At 38.6% G+C, this 17,756-nt stretch overlaps 1 protein-coding gene across 2 annotated transcripts in view; it reads left to right on the forward strand.

The window, feature by feature from the left end:
• Positions 1-17,756, forward strand: part of LOC133623098 (transmembrane protein 132D) — a 132,405-nt gene that overhangs the window by 63,666 nt on the left and 50,983 nt on the right. For both annotated transcript variants that reach the window (XM_061986088.1, XM_061986089.1), the window contains one exon: positions 777-914. In XM_061986088.1, coding sequence (XP_061842072.1) covers positions 777-914 — 138 coding nt within the window. The remainder of the gene's footprint in view (positions 1-776; positions 915-17,756) is intronic.

Genomic DNA, 17,756 nt, shown 5'->3' on the forward strand with positions numbered 1-17,756 from the left:
GATATTACATTTTAATGCATTTATCGGCCGATAATATCGGCAGGCCGATATTATCGGACATCTCTAGTCTTAATGATTAGAGATGTCTGATAATGGCTTTTTTGCCGATATCCTATATTCCGATATTGTCCAACTCTTAATTACCGATTCCGATATCAACCGATACCGATATATACAGTGGTGGAATCAACACATTATTATGCCTAATTTTGTTGTGATGCCCCGCTGGATGCATTAAACAATGTAACAAGGTTTTCCAAAATAAACTCACGTTATGGAAAAAAATGCCAACATGGCACTGCCATATTTATTATTGAAGACACAAAGTGCTTTTTTTTTTTTAACACGCCTCAAAACAGCAGCTTGGAATTTGGAAAATGCTCTTTCTGAGAGAGCATGAGGAGGTTGAGGTGGGCGGGGTTGAGATGGGGGCGTAAGGGGTAGCGAGGGGTGTATATTGTAGCGTCCCGGAAGAGTTAGTACTGCAAGGGGTTCTGGGTATTTGTTCTGTTGTGTTTATGTTATGTTTATGTTATGAAATGTGTTTGTCATTCTTGTTTGGTGTGGGTTCACCGTGTGGCGCATATTTGTAACAGTGTTAAAGTTGTTTGTACGGCCACCCTCAGTGTGACCTGTATGGCTGTGGATCAAGTATGCTTTGCATTCACTTGTGTGGCGCTCTGTACTTCTCCCTACGTCTGTGTACACAGGGGCGTTTTTAAAAAGTCATTTATCACATTCTTGACCTTTGAATTTTTTATTTTTTTTTCCAACAGAGCTACAATTAAGAAAGGCGTGACCTTTCGTACGGCGACACCGAGTAACTCTTTACTGTGGGACATCACGCTGGATGTCGGTGCAGATGGAGTCATCGCTGTTCTTTGTCAGAAGAAGGCTCCAATGCCGGGAAAGAAGTAAGTCTCTTCTTTACGTTCCAGCAAAAAATATCTTATCAGCTGCAGGAGTCTAAAGGCAAAACCCATCGAGAGTGTTGCACGTAAGCTTGTTTAAAGCAGTTGTGTCGTGATATAGAGCTGTGTTTTTCAACCAGTCTGGTATGCCGTGGGAGATTATCTAATTTCACCTAATTGGGTTAAAAATATTTTTTGCAAACCAGTAATTATAATCCGTAAATGTGACGACGTTGAGTTTCTTTACTGTCTAGAGCTCGGCAGAGTAACCGTGTAATATTCTTCCATATCAGTAGTTGGCAGCAGGTAGCTAATTGCCTTGTAGATGTAGGGAACGACGACAATGGTTTGCAGGTAAAAAGGTATCTAATGCTTAAACCAAAAATAAGAAAAGGCATTGAAGCTTAGGGAAGGTTATGCAAAACTAAAACTGAACTGGCTGCACAGTAAACAAAAACAGAATGCTGGACGACAGCAAAGACTTACAGCGTGTGGAGCAGACGGCGTCCACAAAGTACATCCGTAAATGACATGACAATCAACAACAAAATAGGAGCGCAAGACAAGAACTAAAACACTACACACAGGAAAACACCAAAAAACTCAAAATAATATGACAATACACCTACTTTGAGACGAGCTATAGTGATGCATGGTTGATTATGGTTTGAATTCATATCAAACAATTGCGACTTTTTATTGTCAATATCGGCTGCTGAGTTTCATTTTTTAATGTTTTCTGCTGGTGGCGTGCCTCAGAATTTTTTCAATGAAAAAAAAAAGTGCCTCGGCTCAGAAAAGGTTGAAAAACACTGATATAGAGAGTATTGTCGGCAGCTGGGGAGTTAAAAACAATCCACATGTACCTACACCTTGCCGAGGGCTGACCGCAAAAACAAGACCGTGTCCCAGGAGGATACAGTATCTCTTTTGCTCCTAAAGTTGCTTCTACAGCACACTGCAAAGCTGTAAATTATACGCAGCCAAGTGTTCTAATCAGTCATCACACACCCAACACATTAGGAAGTTCGACCATACGGTAAAGGATATTTTAACAAGCTTCTTTTAAAAATAATACTAAGGGTGGGCCAGTACCATACTAAGGGTGGGCCAGTACCAGTTATGTACACTATATTGCCAAATGTATTTGGCCACCTGCCTTGACTCACATATGACCTTGAAGTGCCATCCCATTCCTAACCCATAGGGTTCAATATGATGTCGGTCCAATTTTCACAGCTAATACAGCTTCAACTCTTCTGGGAAGGCTGTCCACAAGGTTGCGGAGTGTGTTTATAGGTCTGACTTGGTAGGGTATGTACAGTGAGCAGAGATCATAGTGAGTTCAGATAGCATAAGAACAAGTATATACATTAGAAATACATTTGATTATTTACATTTGGTTATTTACAATCCGGGGAGCTGGGATGTGGAGGGGGGAGGGTGTTAGGTAAGGGTGAAAGTTGCCTGGAGGTGTTGTTTTAGTGCGTTTTTGAAGGAGGATAGAGATGCACTTTCTTTTTCACCTGTTGGGAGTGCATTCCATATTGATGTGGCATAGAAGGAGAATGAGTTAAGACCTTTGTTGGATCGGAATCTGGGTTTAACGAAGTTTGTGGAACTCCCCCAATAGTTGGGTTATGAATCAACCAACATTAAATTAGCATAACTCATCGTTTGGGTTAAATAATTTAATCCAATAGTTTGGTTGGGAATAACCCAACATTAAGTTAGCATAACTCAACTTTTCGGTTAAATAATTCTACGCAAAAGTTGGGTTAACCCAACATTGTAGTGAGCATAACTCAGCTTTTGTGTTAAATAAATTAAACCCAATAGTTGGGTTATGAATCAACTAGGGCTGCAACTAACAACTATTTTGATAATCGATTAATCTGTCGATTATTACTTTGATTAATCCATTAATAATCGTATAAAAGAGACAAACTACATTTCTATCCTTTCCAGTATTTTATTGAAAAAAAAACAGCATACTGGCACCATACTTATTTTGATTATTGTTTCTCAGCTGTTTGTAAATGTTGCAGTTTATAAATAAAGGTTTATAAAAAAAAAAAAGGCCTCTGCGCATGCGCATAGCATAGATCCAACGAATCGATGACTAAATTAATCGCCAACTATTTTTATAATCGATTTTAATCGATTTTAATCGATGTAATCGATTAGTTGTTGGAGCCCTAGAATCAACCAACATTAAGTTAGCATAACTCAACGTTTGGGTTAAATTATTCAATCCAATAATTTGGTTGGGAATAACCCAACATTAAGTTAGCATAACTCAACTTTTTGGTTAAATAATTCAACGCAAAAGTTGGATTAACCCAACATTGTAGTGAGCATAACTCAGCTTTTGTGTTAAATAAATTAAACCCAATAGTTGGGTTATGAATCAACCAACATTAAGTTAGCATAACTCAACATGTGGGTTAAATTGTTTAATCCAATAGTTTGGTTGGGAATAACCCAACATTAAGTTAGCATAACTCATCTTCTTGGTTAAATAATTCAACGCAAAAGTTGGGTTAACCCAACATTGTAGTGAGCATAACTCAGCTTTTGTGTTAAATAAATTAAACACAATAGTTGGGTTATGAATCAACAAGGGCTGCAACTAACAACTATTTTTATAATCGATTTAATCGATTAGTTGTTGCAGCCCTAGAATCAACCAACATTAAGTTAGCATAACTCAACATTTGGGATAAATAATTTAATCCAATAGTTTGGTTGGGAATAACCCAACATTAAATTAGCATAACTCAACTTTTTGGTTAAATAATTCAACGCATAAGTTGGGTTGAAAAAATTACCCCAAAATGTTGAGTTAAAATAACTCAAATAAGGGGTTTCGCTCTTTTCCATACTTGCCAACCCTCCCGAATTTTCCGGGAGACTCCCGAAATTCAGCGCCTCTCCCGAAAAACTCCCGGGACAAATATTCTCCCGAAAATCTCCCGATTTTCAGCCGGAGCGGGAAGCCACGCCCCCTCCAACTCCATGCGGACCTGAGTGAGGACAGCCTTTTTTCGTGACGGGAGGACAACAGGGTGACAAGAACTCAATCATCCAGACTAGAGATAAATTGTATTATTATGTTTATTTTACCTAAAAATAAATATATTTATTAATTTAAAAAAAATAATAATAATAATACATTTTTACTATATTTAGCTAAAAACATCAAAATTAATTGTATTCGTGACTCCTTATTACATCCAGCCATAGAATTATACACTAAAATAAACATATTTCAAATAATTGATTTTAAATTATCATAATAATTCATTTAAAATGACCATATTTAATTATTAAAATAATTGCTTGTGTATCAACAACTTTAGCATTTTATTCATTACATTTTGAAGCTCTCAGAAGCCAAGTTATGTTATATTCCTTAATATTTATTTATGCAAGTTTGAAGTATCAATTATCTAAAGACAGTTTTGTTTGCATATTTTCAGGATGTAGATATCTACATATATATATATATATATATATATATATATATATATATATATATATATATATATATATATATATATATATATATATATATATATTATTATTTTTTATTTTTTTTAACCCAACATTTTTTAGTACATAGGGACTCACAAAAGTACAATAAATGTCGTCCCTTCGTGTTGTTTTTCAGAAAGATGAACATTCTGGCCTTCTTAGCCGTCATTTCGCTTCTCTTTCCATGGATAATAGCGCAGTGTGTGCTAAAGAGACTCAAGGCGTGTCTAAGGTGTACAGCAAAATCTCCCAAAACTGCAGTAGACTAAAAAGACTGTTGCAATTCACCTTTTCTCCTCAGCACTAAATGTCTAACAACTCTGAATCCTCCTCACTGCAATACTTACTCTGATGATTCTGCAAATGGTTCATCAGATTTGTGGTGTTGAAATGCTGCTGCCGCCCCATGAGACCGTCGCGTCGCACACATTGCACTCGACTACTTTTCTCTTCTTTGCACGTAAAGTATCTCCACACCGTCAGGCTAAGTGACTCACGCTCTAGCAGCTGTGTTAGCTAACTACTATGTGCTACAATGCCTTGCCCCGTTTATTGCATGTCACGCAATTTGGGCTTCTCGATCGGATCGAGCAGGTTATATTTTAGTTCCGATCTACAATGGAGGGATACTGAATATCTGATCAAACCATCCATCATTAAAAATAGTGGAAATGAAAACATGGAATTTGACTGCCTATGCACCTATGGCAAATTCCACTCCTCTGTAAGGATGCATACCAATTCCGGTATGCTTATAGGCACTGATCAAATCCCGGTATCAATTCACGTAAAATCAAATGGCTCGGATTTTTGTACTTTCTGAATAAATTATGTGATGATGTTCATCAGTCAACTCATTGGTGTCAATTTTCAATCTATCAAGATAAAAAAATATCAAAATGAAATTACAGGATGTTATTTATGTACAAACCCCGTTTCCATATGAGTTGGGAAATTGTGTTAGATGTAAATATAAACGGAATACAATGATTTGCAAATCCTTTTCAACCCATATTCAGTTGAATATGCTACAAAGACAACATATTTGATGTTCAAACTCATAAACATTTTTTTTTTTTGCAAATAATCATTAACTTTAGAATTTGATGCCAGCAACACGTGACAAAGAAGTTGGGAAAGGTGGCAATAAATACTGATAAAGTTGAGGAATGCTCATCAAACACTTATTTGGAACATCCCACAGGTGAACAGGCAAATTGGGAACAGGTGGGTGCCATGATTGGGTATAAAAGCAGCTTCCATGTAATGCTCAGTCATTCACAAACAAGGATGGGGCGAGGGTCACCACTTTGTCAACAAATGCCTGAGCAAATTGTTGAACAGTTTAAGAAAAACCTTTCTCAACCAGCTATTGCAAGGAATTTAGGGATTTCACCATCTACGGTCCGTAATATCATCAAAGGGTTCAGAGAATGTGGAGAAATCACTGTACGTAAGCAGCTAAGCCCATGACCTTCGATCCCTCAGGCTGTACTGCATCAACAAGCGACATCAGTGTGTAAAGGATATCACCACATGGGCTCAGGAATACTTCAGAAACCCACTGTCAGTAACTACAGTTGGTCGCTACATCTGTAAGTGCAAGTTAAAACTCTCCTATGCAAGGCGAAAACCCTTTATCAACAACACCCAGAAACGCCGTCGGCTTCGCTGGGCCTGAGCTCATCTAAGATGGACTGATACAAAGTGGAAAAGTGTTCTGTGTTCTCACGAGTCCACATTTCAAATTGTTTTTGGAAACTGTGGACGTCGTGTCCTCCGGACCAAAGAGGAAAAGAACCATCCGGATTGCTATAGGCGCAAAGTGTAAAAGCCAGCATCTGTGATGGTATGGGGGTGTATTAGTGCCCAAGACATGGGTAACTTACACATCTGTGAAGGAGCCATTGATGCTGAAAGGTACATACAGCTTTTGGAGCAACATATGTTGCCATCCAAGTAACGTTACCATGGACGCCCCTGCTTATTTCAGCAAGACAATGCCAAACCACGTGTTACATCAACGTGGCTTCATAGTAAAAGAGTGCGGGTACTAGACTGGCCTGCCTGTAGTCCAGACCTGTCTCCCATTGAAAATGTGTGGCGCATTATGAAGCCTAAAATAGCACAACGGAGACCCCCGGACTGTTGAACAACTTAAGCTGTACATCAAGCAAGAATGGGAAAGAATTCCACCTGAGAAGCTTAAAAAATGTGTCTCCTTAGTTCCCAAACGTTTACTGTGTGTTGTTAAAAGGAAAGGCCATGTAACACAGTGGTGAACATGCCCTTTCCCAACTACTTTGGCACGTGTCGCAGCCATGAAATTCTAAGTTAATTATTATTTGCAAAAAAAGAAAAACGTTTATGAGTTTGAACATCAAATATCTTGTCTTTGTTGTGCATTCTATTGAATATGGGTTGAAAAGGATTTGCAAATCATTGTATTTTGTTTATATTTACATCTAACACAATTTCCCAACTCATATGGAAACGGGGTTTGTAGTTTGCTCATTTTCCTCGACTGGTGCACTAACATCATGCGGTTGATTGACGTGGACCCCGACTTAAACTAGTTGGAAAACTTATTGGGGTGTTACCATTTAGTGGTCAATTGTACGGAATATGTACTGTACTGTGTAAACTGTACTGTGTATTCTCTTCCTTTGCAATCTGGTAGTAAAAGTTTCAATCAATCAATCAAAAAACCTGCAAATCAGATGGAAAATAAGAGGGAACATTGTTTGGGGGTATCCAAAATACGCTGATAGGGAGAAGTTTTTATTTACACGATAAGTCGGATGTCTCTTTACCTCCGTGGCGGAGGCTCCGCCGAACCCCTGAGGCCGACTCACCGGACCCCTAGGGTTCGATCGAACCCAGGTTAAGAACCACTGGTTTAGACATTCAAATCTCATCTCAGATGTCTTTTCTGTTTCAGATGAGTGCTATTTATGGTTGATTTAATCTAAAGAACTGGGATGTTTTTCTCACCAAATAAGGTCAAAAGTCTTGGTTGGAATTACCGTATTTTTCTGACTATAAGTCGCAGTTTATTTCATAGTTTGGGGGTGCGACTTATACTCAGGAGCGACTTGTGTGAAATTATTAACACATTATCGTAAAATATCAAATAATATTATTCAGCTCATTCACGTAAGAGACTAGACGTAGAAGATTTCTTGGGATTTAGCGATTAGGAGTGACAGATTGTTTGGTAAACGTATAGCATGTTCTATATGTTATAGTTATTTGAATGACTCTTACCATAATATGTTACGTTATGTTGCGTTTTATGACCAGTTGTTCCTCCCAGGGAATTCAAGTCACAAGTCGCTCCCAAGCTCTTTACGACACTTAAAGCTGAGTTGAAAAACCACCAGAGACAGAATAGGTATTTTGTAATATATTTGCAAAATTTTGCATATATACATTGACAGAGACAGCATAGAGCATTCGGATCGCCCCGCTAAGATGGTCTGTCTTCCCGACCCCAAAACCCTCTCCCCTCTCTCATCTCTCTAGTCAAAACACATGCACATTATCTCTCTAGTCAAAACACATTCCAAATAATTCAAGGTTAACACACACAGTTTACTTGCAGAGAAACAGAAAGAGAATAAATGGAAAAACACAAGCTGTTTTCAAATATGACTATGAAAGAAAAGAAGTAACACTTAAATTCGGATATATGTAAATATCTGCCTCCGACAGTTAACATACCAGGCACGTTCTCAGTTGGTTATTTATGCCTCATATAACGTACACTTATTCAGCCTGTTGTTCACTATTCTTTTATTTATTTTAAATTGCCTTTCAAATGTCTATTCTTGGTGTTGGGTTTTATCAAATACATTTCCCCCAAAAATGCGACTTATACTCCAGTGCGACTTATATATGTTTTTTCCTTCTTTATTATGCATTTTCGGCAGGTGCGACTTATACTCCGGTGCGACTTATACTCCGAAAAATACGGTAATGGCCCCAGCTCATTATGGAATGCATCCCATGTTACAGATTTGTTTTGGTGCTGTACGTACAGTACAGTGGACACATATTTTATTCAGGCCAGCTCATTCAGGCTCAGTGATCCCCCCCCCCCCAAAAAGAGGTCCATTGAGATTCAAGTCCAGACTGCAAGATTAATTCCGCCTTGAAAAAATAAATGCGTTCAAAAGTGAAGCTCTAATCTGTGCAGAAAACATTGCAAGGGGAAAAAAGACAAATGTGCGGGTAAGCAAACGTTGGCTGCATTATTCCAATACTCTCCACCTCGAAAGGAATATGAGAAGTGGTGTTATATCAGCACAAACGTGTTATTGCTTACAGAGTCCTAAGACTAAGCATGGTTATGACTATCAGAGCTCCTCGCAAAGTATTTGAATTGACCTCATTAGGTTGTTTTCCCCATTCGGGGTGAATAACAAACATTGTTTATCACAACTTGGTTATGGGTTAACATGTTTCTCACTCAGTCATTATGACTAATCCCTTCTAAAATGTCATGAAATGAGCAGAACCCCTGCAGAGACCATACACAGTCACTTTACACTGCGTTTCCTTTGCCTTTCTGTGTTCATGGCTCCAGCTGCATTTGCTGTAATCGTTGCATTTAATGCATGTGTTATAGTATTTCTGCACCTATTATTAAGCAGAGCTAGTCATAAACCAAACAAACAAGATGCGATGGCTGGGTTGCAGGTTACGCATATCTGTGTTAATGCATACTTAAGGGGATATACAGTAAGCATGTTTTTACTACGTCAAGTCAAGCTTTCCTTGTTTTTATACTTCATCGGAATTATCTTTTAATCTAAAGGTCTTGACACAATATGGTGAGATTATTCAATTACAGCAATGTTTTTGCTCTACTGGGAACAGACATAGTGGTCATTGAGAAGGAAATAACACAGTTTTACATTTGTTATTGAGTGTACAGAATGGCGGATTAATAAAGTATCATGTTATTATGGGCCTGCTGCAATGCAAGCAGCCCATATTATTATTGCTCATACTTAGGGGTGTAATGGTACACAAAAATGCCGGTTTGGTACATACTTGCCAACCCTCCCGGATTTTCCGGGAGACTCCCGAAATTCAGCGCCTCTCCCAAAAACCTCCCGGGACAAATTTTCTCCTGAAAATCTCCCGAAATTCAGGCGGAGCTGGAAGCCACGCCCCCTCCAGCTCCATGCGGACCTGAGTGACGTCAGGTGCGCAACACCACGTAAATTGTTGGCCAACCAAAAAGTAACCCCAGTATGCTATAGCCAACATTCACCAGGAGATGGCAACAGACAAACATAGAGCACTCTATTACAATATTCCCCTTTTAGAAATGTATAGAAGTTACTCAAAATAAATAAACAACCTAACCAAAAAATGCAGCAGCTCAATTAAAAAACTGTACTTAAGCCACATTCTTTTTTTTTTTTTTTTAGTACTGAACTCTTAACCCTCATTTGTAAAAAAAAAATAACATGCTTATTATACAAACAGTATTTGTACACCTTTAACACAGATTTTTATACTGTCTTCAGAGATTCAGTTTTTTTGGTGGTACTCGAAACCTTTCTGGGTACCTGCGAAATGGTGTTCAGCATGGTTAGAAAAATAGTGACAGAGAATAGAACAAGGATGGACAATTAAACCCTTAACTCAACAATGAGTAGATGAGTGTTATGTGTGTGTATATGTGTAAATAAATGAACACTGAAATTCAAGTATTTCTTTTATATTTATATATATATATATATATATATATATATATATATATATATATATATATATATATATATATATATATATATATACATATACATATACAGGTAAAAGCCAGTAAATTAGAATATTTTGAAAAACTTGATTTATTTCAGTAATTGCATTCAAAAGGTGTAACTTGTACATTATATTTATTCATTGCACACAGACTGATGCATTCAAATGTTTATTTAATTTAATTTTGATGATTTGAAGTGGCAACAAATGAAAATCCAAAATTCCGTGTGTCACAAAATTAGAATATTACTTAAGGCTAATACAAAAAAGGGATTTTTAGAAATGTTGGCCAACTGAAAAGTATGAAAATGAAAAATATGAGCATGTACAATACTCAATACTTGGTTGGAGCTCCTTTTGCCTCAATTACTGCGTTAATGCGGCGTGGCATGGAGTCGATGAGTTTCTGGCACTGCTCAGGTGTTATGAGAGCCCAGGTTGCTCTGATAGTGGCCTTCAACTCTTCTGCGTTTTTGGGTCTGGCATTCTGCATCTTCCTTTTCACAATACCCTACAGATTTTCTATGGGGCTAAGGTCAGGGGAGTTGGCGGGCCAATTTAGAACAGAAATACCATGGTCCGTAAACCAGGCACGGGTAGATTTTGCGCTGTGTGCAGGCGCCAAGTCCTGTTGGAACTTGAAATCTCCATCTCCATAGAGCAGGTCAGCAGCAGGAAGCATGAAGTGCTCTAAAACTTGCTGGTAGACGGCTGCGTTGACCCTGGATCTCAGGAAACAGAGTGGACCGACACCAGCAGATGACATGGCACCCCAAACCATCACCCAACCATGCAAATTTTGCATTTCCTTTGGAAATCGAGGTCCCAGAGTCTGGAGGAAGACAGGAGAGGCACAGGATCCACGTTGCCTGAAGTCTAGTGTAAAGTTTCCACCATCAGTGATGGTTTGGGGTGCCATGTCATCTGCTGGTGTCGGTCCACTCTGTTTCCTGAGATCCAGGGTCAACGCAGCCGTCTACCAGCAAGTTTTAGAGCACTTCATGCTTCCTGCAGCTGACCTGCTCTATGGAGATGGAGATTTCAAGTTCCAACAGGACTTGGCGCCTGCACACAGCGCAAAATCTACCCGTGCCTGGTTTACGGACCATGGTATTTCTGTTCTAAATTGGCCCGCCAACTCCCCTGACCTTAGCCCCATAGAAAATCTGTGGGGTATTGTGAAAAGGAAGATGCAGAATGCCAGACCCAAAAACGCAGAAGAGTTGAAGGCCACTATCAGAGCAACCTGGGCTCTCATAACACCTGAGCAGTGCCAGAAACTCATCGACTCCATGCCACACCGCATTAACGCAGTAATTGAGGCAAAAGGAGCTCCAACCAAGTATTGAGTATTGTACATGCTCATATTTTTCATTTTCATACTTTTCAGTTGGCCAACATTTCTAAAAATCCCTTTTTTGTATTAGCCTTAAGTAATATTCTAATTTTGTGACACACGGAATTTTGGATTTTCATTTGTTGCCACTTCAAATCATCAAAATTAAATGAAATAAACATTTGAATGCATCAGTCTGTGTGCAATGAATAAATATAATGTACAAGTTACACCTTTTGAATGCAATTACTGAAATAAATCAAGTTTTTCAAAATATTCTAATTTACTGGCTTTTACCTGTATATATATATATAATAAATTAAATATATATATAGCTAGAATTCACTGAAAGTCAAGTATTTCTTATATATACATATATATATATATATATGAAATTCTTGACTTGGTAAATTCTAGCTGTAAATATACTCCTCCCCTCTTAGCCCCGCCCCCAACCACGCCCCCACCCCACCCCGACCACCCCCCCACCCCCCATCAAATCGGAGGTCTCAAGGTTGGCAAGTATGGTTTGGTACGTACCTCGGTTTAGAGGTCACGGTTCGGTTCATTTTCGGTACAGTAAGAAAACAACAAAATATACATTTTTTTGGTTATTTATTTACCAAATTTGTAAACAATGGCTTTATCCTTTTAACATTGGGAACACTATAATAATTCTGCCCACGTTAATCAACATTAAACTGCCTCAAGTTGATGCTCGGATTAAATAAAATCACAAAACTTTTCTTCTACAGTCAACTCATCATGCTTAATTTATTACAGCATTTGGGAAGCCTGTAGTTGATTTTTATTATGTAAATGTTATATTTTTATCAACATGTGATAGCAGGGACCCTGCCATTCAAAACTAGGCTGCTACATTACTAATGTTTAATGTAACTATAGCTGAAAAAAATGGTACAATAGCAATAGGAGAGACTATTCATCCCTGAACACCATGGAGTTCATGTAGGCTTAATGATGCACTTACATTATTGTATCAACTATCAGAGACAGAAACTTTTCATTTAGCATAATGTCATTTTTTGCTGCTTCAACACAGCTCAATCAACACAGAAAAAGGTCAAGTGAAATAACAGACAGACAGGGCTTTGCTGTCCGTAACACACACACACACACACACACTGCAAAATGAGCTAACGTTACGCTAAAAGCGAATTAGCCTTCACCTCAAGCCAGGACTGCGAGCGAGCTGAGCTGCCTTTTATGTTTCTAGAAGGTCAACGGGCTCATAGTGATGTTACTAGTAGTTGACTGGGAGGTGTTTATTATAATTTGGGCAAAGTCCGCTGCCTGATGCTTACCTGCTAAACGCTAAGCACTGACTACATGAGCTCTGAATACACACTGCTGATTGGCTGTTACCGCTCTGTTTGTAACCAATCAGATGGTTGTGTGGGTGGGACAATGGTGGGTGCTGTGTAGAGTTCTGACAGAAACAGAGACAGAAGGAATATGTTCATATGGAAACTCGTTCGGTACACCTCCGAACTGAACCGAAACCCCCGTACCGAAACGGTTCAATACAAATACACGTACCGTTACACCCCTACTCATACTTCAAACTTTATTATTCTTGTTCCGCACGTTTCTCTTACACTTAATACGAGACGAACCGGTCAATGAACCCCAACATATGTTATACCGTCGGAAAGATCTCACTCGCGCATACGGCGGTACTTTAAATTGGGAACATTTTGTATTACCATGGCGACACTATTCACGTATAAACCAAAAAAGTGGGCCAATTGAATGGATACACTCATTTTAATGGACGATTAATCTGAGACAAACGCCAAAAAGACAAGATTACCTCCTCTTGTAGTTCATCTATTCTTTCTTGTAGCTCGGTGCTTAACATCTCATTTTGTTCGTACAGTTGTTGTCATGATTCGTGGTCCGGATCATGTTTTTGTTATGTTCTGTTAGTTTTAGACTCCAGTAGTTCCTGTTTTTGTGCACCCTTGTTTGTTTTAGTTACAATGGCGACTTATTGGGTTTCACCTGCCTCTGGTGTTCGGTACACGTACCTGCTCTAATCAAGAAACCATTATTCAAGCCTGTCTTTGCCAGTCAGTCGTCCTGGCATCATTGCTTGTTTCATACGATACCATAGTTCATGCTGCTCGTTTTCATGTCCGATTCCAAGTTTATGCTAGTTGTTCGATTAATGCCGTCTCCACGTAAGTGTTAGTTGTTTCATGCCACAGTAAATTGTGTTTATTCCATGCCATAGTCCATGTTAAGTGTTTAGCTTCTATGTTTCCTGCTTTAAGTTTAGCTTCTCGTGTGAACGGCACACTTTTCTTTTGTTTGGTTCCGGTCTTTGTGATGTGTAGGATTAATTGAGAAAATAAATATGTTCCTAACTTCAAGTCCTGTCCGGAATAGTCTGTTTGCATCCTGGGAGAACAAACCTCGCAGTTAGCTGCGACCCCCCCGTTATGACAGTTGTCTACTTTAACCCCGGCTAAAAAGTTTTGACGTCCAAAGTTTGGTTTTGGCTGGATGGCCATCGGAGCCATACCCCTTTGAGTCATATAACTTGGTATATGATCATACTATCTTTAGCACACATGCTAAGAGTCAGCATTTTTCTACTGTTTTAGGCTAGCTTTGTGACTCTTTTTGTACAGTTATACCTAAAACTCACGGATTCAGACACTCGGCACCATCTAATAAGTACGGTGGCTTACCGCGACGCCCTGCCAGAGGTCCAGGTCACACATAGCAGGCCCATCAAAATTTCCGTGGGAATTTTGTAGTTGTTACTAGTGTTGTCCCGATCCCAATATTTTGGTACAGGTACCAAAATTATATCGATAATTTTCGGTACTTTTCGATACTTTTCTAAGTAAAGGGGACCACAAAAAAATGCATTGTTAGCTTTATTTCAACAAAAAATCTTAGGGTACATTAAACATATGTTTCTTATTGCAATTTTGTCCTTGAATAAAATAGTGAACATACAAGACAACTTGTCTTTTATAACGAGTCAATGAACCCCCACATATGTTATACCGTCGGAAAGGTCTCACTCGCGCCTCCTGCGGTACTTTAAATTGGGAACATTACGTGTCACGATAAACCAAAAAAATGGGCCAATTGAATGGGTACACTCATTTTAATGGACGATTAATCTGAGACAAACGCCAAAAAAGACAAGATTACCTCCTCTGGTAGCTCAGCTATTATTTCTTGTAACTCGGTGCTTAATGTCTCATTGTGTCCGTACAGTTGTCTACTTTAACCCCGGCTAAAAAGTTTTGACGTCCAAAGTTTGGTTTTGGCTGGATGGCCATCGGAGCCATACCCCTTTGAGTCATATAACTTGGTATATGAAACATGTTGACTGTTATCATACTATCTTTAGCACACATGCTAAGAGTTAGCATTTTTATGTTACCATGCTACTGTTTTAGGCTAGCTCTGTGACTCTTTCTGTACAGTTATACCTAAAACTCACGGATTCAGACGCTCGGCACCATCTAATAAATACGGTGGCTTACCGCGACCCCCGGCCAGAGGTCCAGGACACAGATAGTAGGCACATCAAAATTTCCGTGGGAATTTTGTAGTTGTTACTAGAGTTGTCCCGATACCAATATTTTGGTAACGGTACCAAAATTGTTTCGATAATTTTTGGTACTTTTCGATACTTTTCTAAATAAAGGGGACCACAAAAAAATGCATTATTGGATTTATTTTAACAAAAAAATATTAGGGTACATTAAACATATGTTTCTTATTGCAAGTTTGTCCTTAAATAAAATAGTGAACATATTAGACAACATGTCTTTTAGTAGTAAGTAAACAAACAAAGGCTCCTAATTTAGCTGCTGACAAATGCAGTAACATATTGTGTCATTTTCCATTTTATTATTTTGTCGACATTATTAAGGACAAGTGGTAGAAAATGAATTATTAATCTACTTGTTCATTTACTGTTAATATCTGCTTACTTTCTCTTTTAACATGATCTATCTACACTTCTGTTAAAATGTAATAATCACTGATTTTTCTGTTGTTTGGATGCTTTACATTAGTTTTGGATGATACCACAAATTTGGGTATCAATCCGATACCAAGTCGTTACAGGATCATACATTGGTCATATTCAAAGTCCTCATGTGTCCAGGGACGTATTTCATGAGTTTATAAACATAATATACATTTAAAAAAACGAAAGGAGATTTTGTGATGCCAAAAAATATCGACATAATCATAGTAATATTGACGAGAAACGCTCCTGTACTTGGTATCATTACAGTAAATGGCGTTTGTTTCCATTTTGATGCCGGTGAGCTACGGTGTGTAGTGAAGCATGTTTAGCTATTTCTCGTCCTTCAGGGATGATACTTGTAAGAAACTTGACTACTGCAACGCGCTTCTTGTCGGGATCCCCAGCAACAACACCCAGAAGCTGCAGTACTTACAGAATAGTGCTGCTAGGATCCTGATGAGAGTGCGGAAATATGACCACATCACCCCTATTCTCAAATCCCTTCACTGGCTTCCTGTTCCACTCAGGATTGAATTCAAGGTCTCCCTGCTAACCCACCAGTGCCTCCATGGAAATGCCCCCCCTCTACCTCAAAGAACTACTCACCCCCAAATCCTCCACACAACACCTCCAGGCTAACCTCCTCCAACCTCCGTGGACAAAGCTACAAACAATGGGAGACCGGGCTTTTTGCTCCGCCGCTCCCAGTCTGTGGAACGCTCTCCCTGACCACCTGAGGGCACCACAGACTGTGGATGCTTTTAAAAAAGGCTTAAAAGCCCTTCTTTTTTTTTTTAAATTGGCCTTTTTTTAGATGTGCATAGTAGCTGTAGCTATTTGGCTGTTCTAGTTTTTATTTTTATTTATTTCTTTATTATCTTTTTTATTTTTTTATTTTTTTTTTAATACACCGTAGCACTTTGAGATTGTTTACTCAATATAAAGTGCTTTTTACAAATAAAATATATTATTATTATTACTTTGTTTGTCGTCATGGAGGTTGAGGATTAGTGATTTAGAAGTAGCTAAAACCTTGCCTACTGAGACTGGACTTTAGCCGCTAGCTAGCTAGCCATGTCTTAAAACACCTCTTCCTGAGGGCGTTTCAGTGTTATAACGTCACCTTTATTAGTTTTTATGCCAAAATGCGTCCGTTCTCCCTTTTCTGTCCACACACAGTGTCTGTTTGTAAGTACTCCGTGATTGTGCGCTGCCGAACATGCTCGTATGCTCATAAACCAGCAATGACACAACTATGATTCATTAGCATCGCAGTACTATACTAATACCGGTATACCGTACAACCCTAATTGTTACTCTAATACAGCACAGATGTACAGTTTGTTGCCATCCAAGCATTCTCTGTGAAATATGTTTCATACTGAACACTTTTAATACTTTTTACACTTAACTTGACTAACACCGGGTCTGAGTGCGACTGTACGAAAAGTAAAGCGCTAGATTACTTTGTTGCTGCAATTACACCTCAAGCGCTGGTATGCATGGAGAGTTCCACTGGAGGACATTCACACATCGCTCTGAAACCACCATTATTCGTCACAAAAAAAGCTATTATGAAGTGGTTGTCAAGTGGTGAGGGGGGGTTAGTCTGGATTAAAAAAGTTTAATCAGAAAAAAAGCCTTTTTAACGACTCCTGCAAAATAATGTTTTCATACTAATTGCAACATGTTTCTTCCTTTTAAATTCCAACTTATTTGCATCAGGGTATGCTTGGGTTTTTCCTGCATATTTGAAGTAGTTTGGAGTTTGTTTGGTCAGGAAAAAACAACAACAACCGCACAATAGGAAGTTGGATCTATAGCAGGGGAGCATCCAGCAGGCATGAGAAGCTATTACACAGCGTTCATAAATTTTACTCTTTAAGATCTATGCAGGCTGCTGCTGCCCACAGACTTATTAGTCTCCACTTATATAAGCCCCTCAGTGCTATAATGGTCTGGCTCACTTTTTATTTGTTTTCATCATGTCAAACCAAAAGTTATCAAAAACAATATAAAGTGAGTTGGACTTGGTTTTGTTACTTTTGTATTTGGCCACCCATCCAAGTGATCAGAATCAGGTGTCCTAATCACTTGGCCACAGGTGTATAAAATCAAGCACTTAGGTATGGAGACTGTTTCTACAAACATTTGTGAGAGAATGGGCCGC

This window comes from Nerophis lumbriciformis, linkage group LG12 (genome assembly GCF_033978685.3).
Source record: "Nerophis lumbriciformis linkage group LG12, RoL_Nlum_v2.1, whole genome shotgun sequence".
NCBI classification, from domain to species: domain Eukaryota; kingdom Metazoa; phylum Chordata; class Actinopteri; order Syngnathiformes; family Syngnathidae; genus Nerophis; species Nerophis lumbriciformis.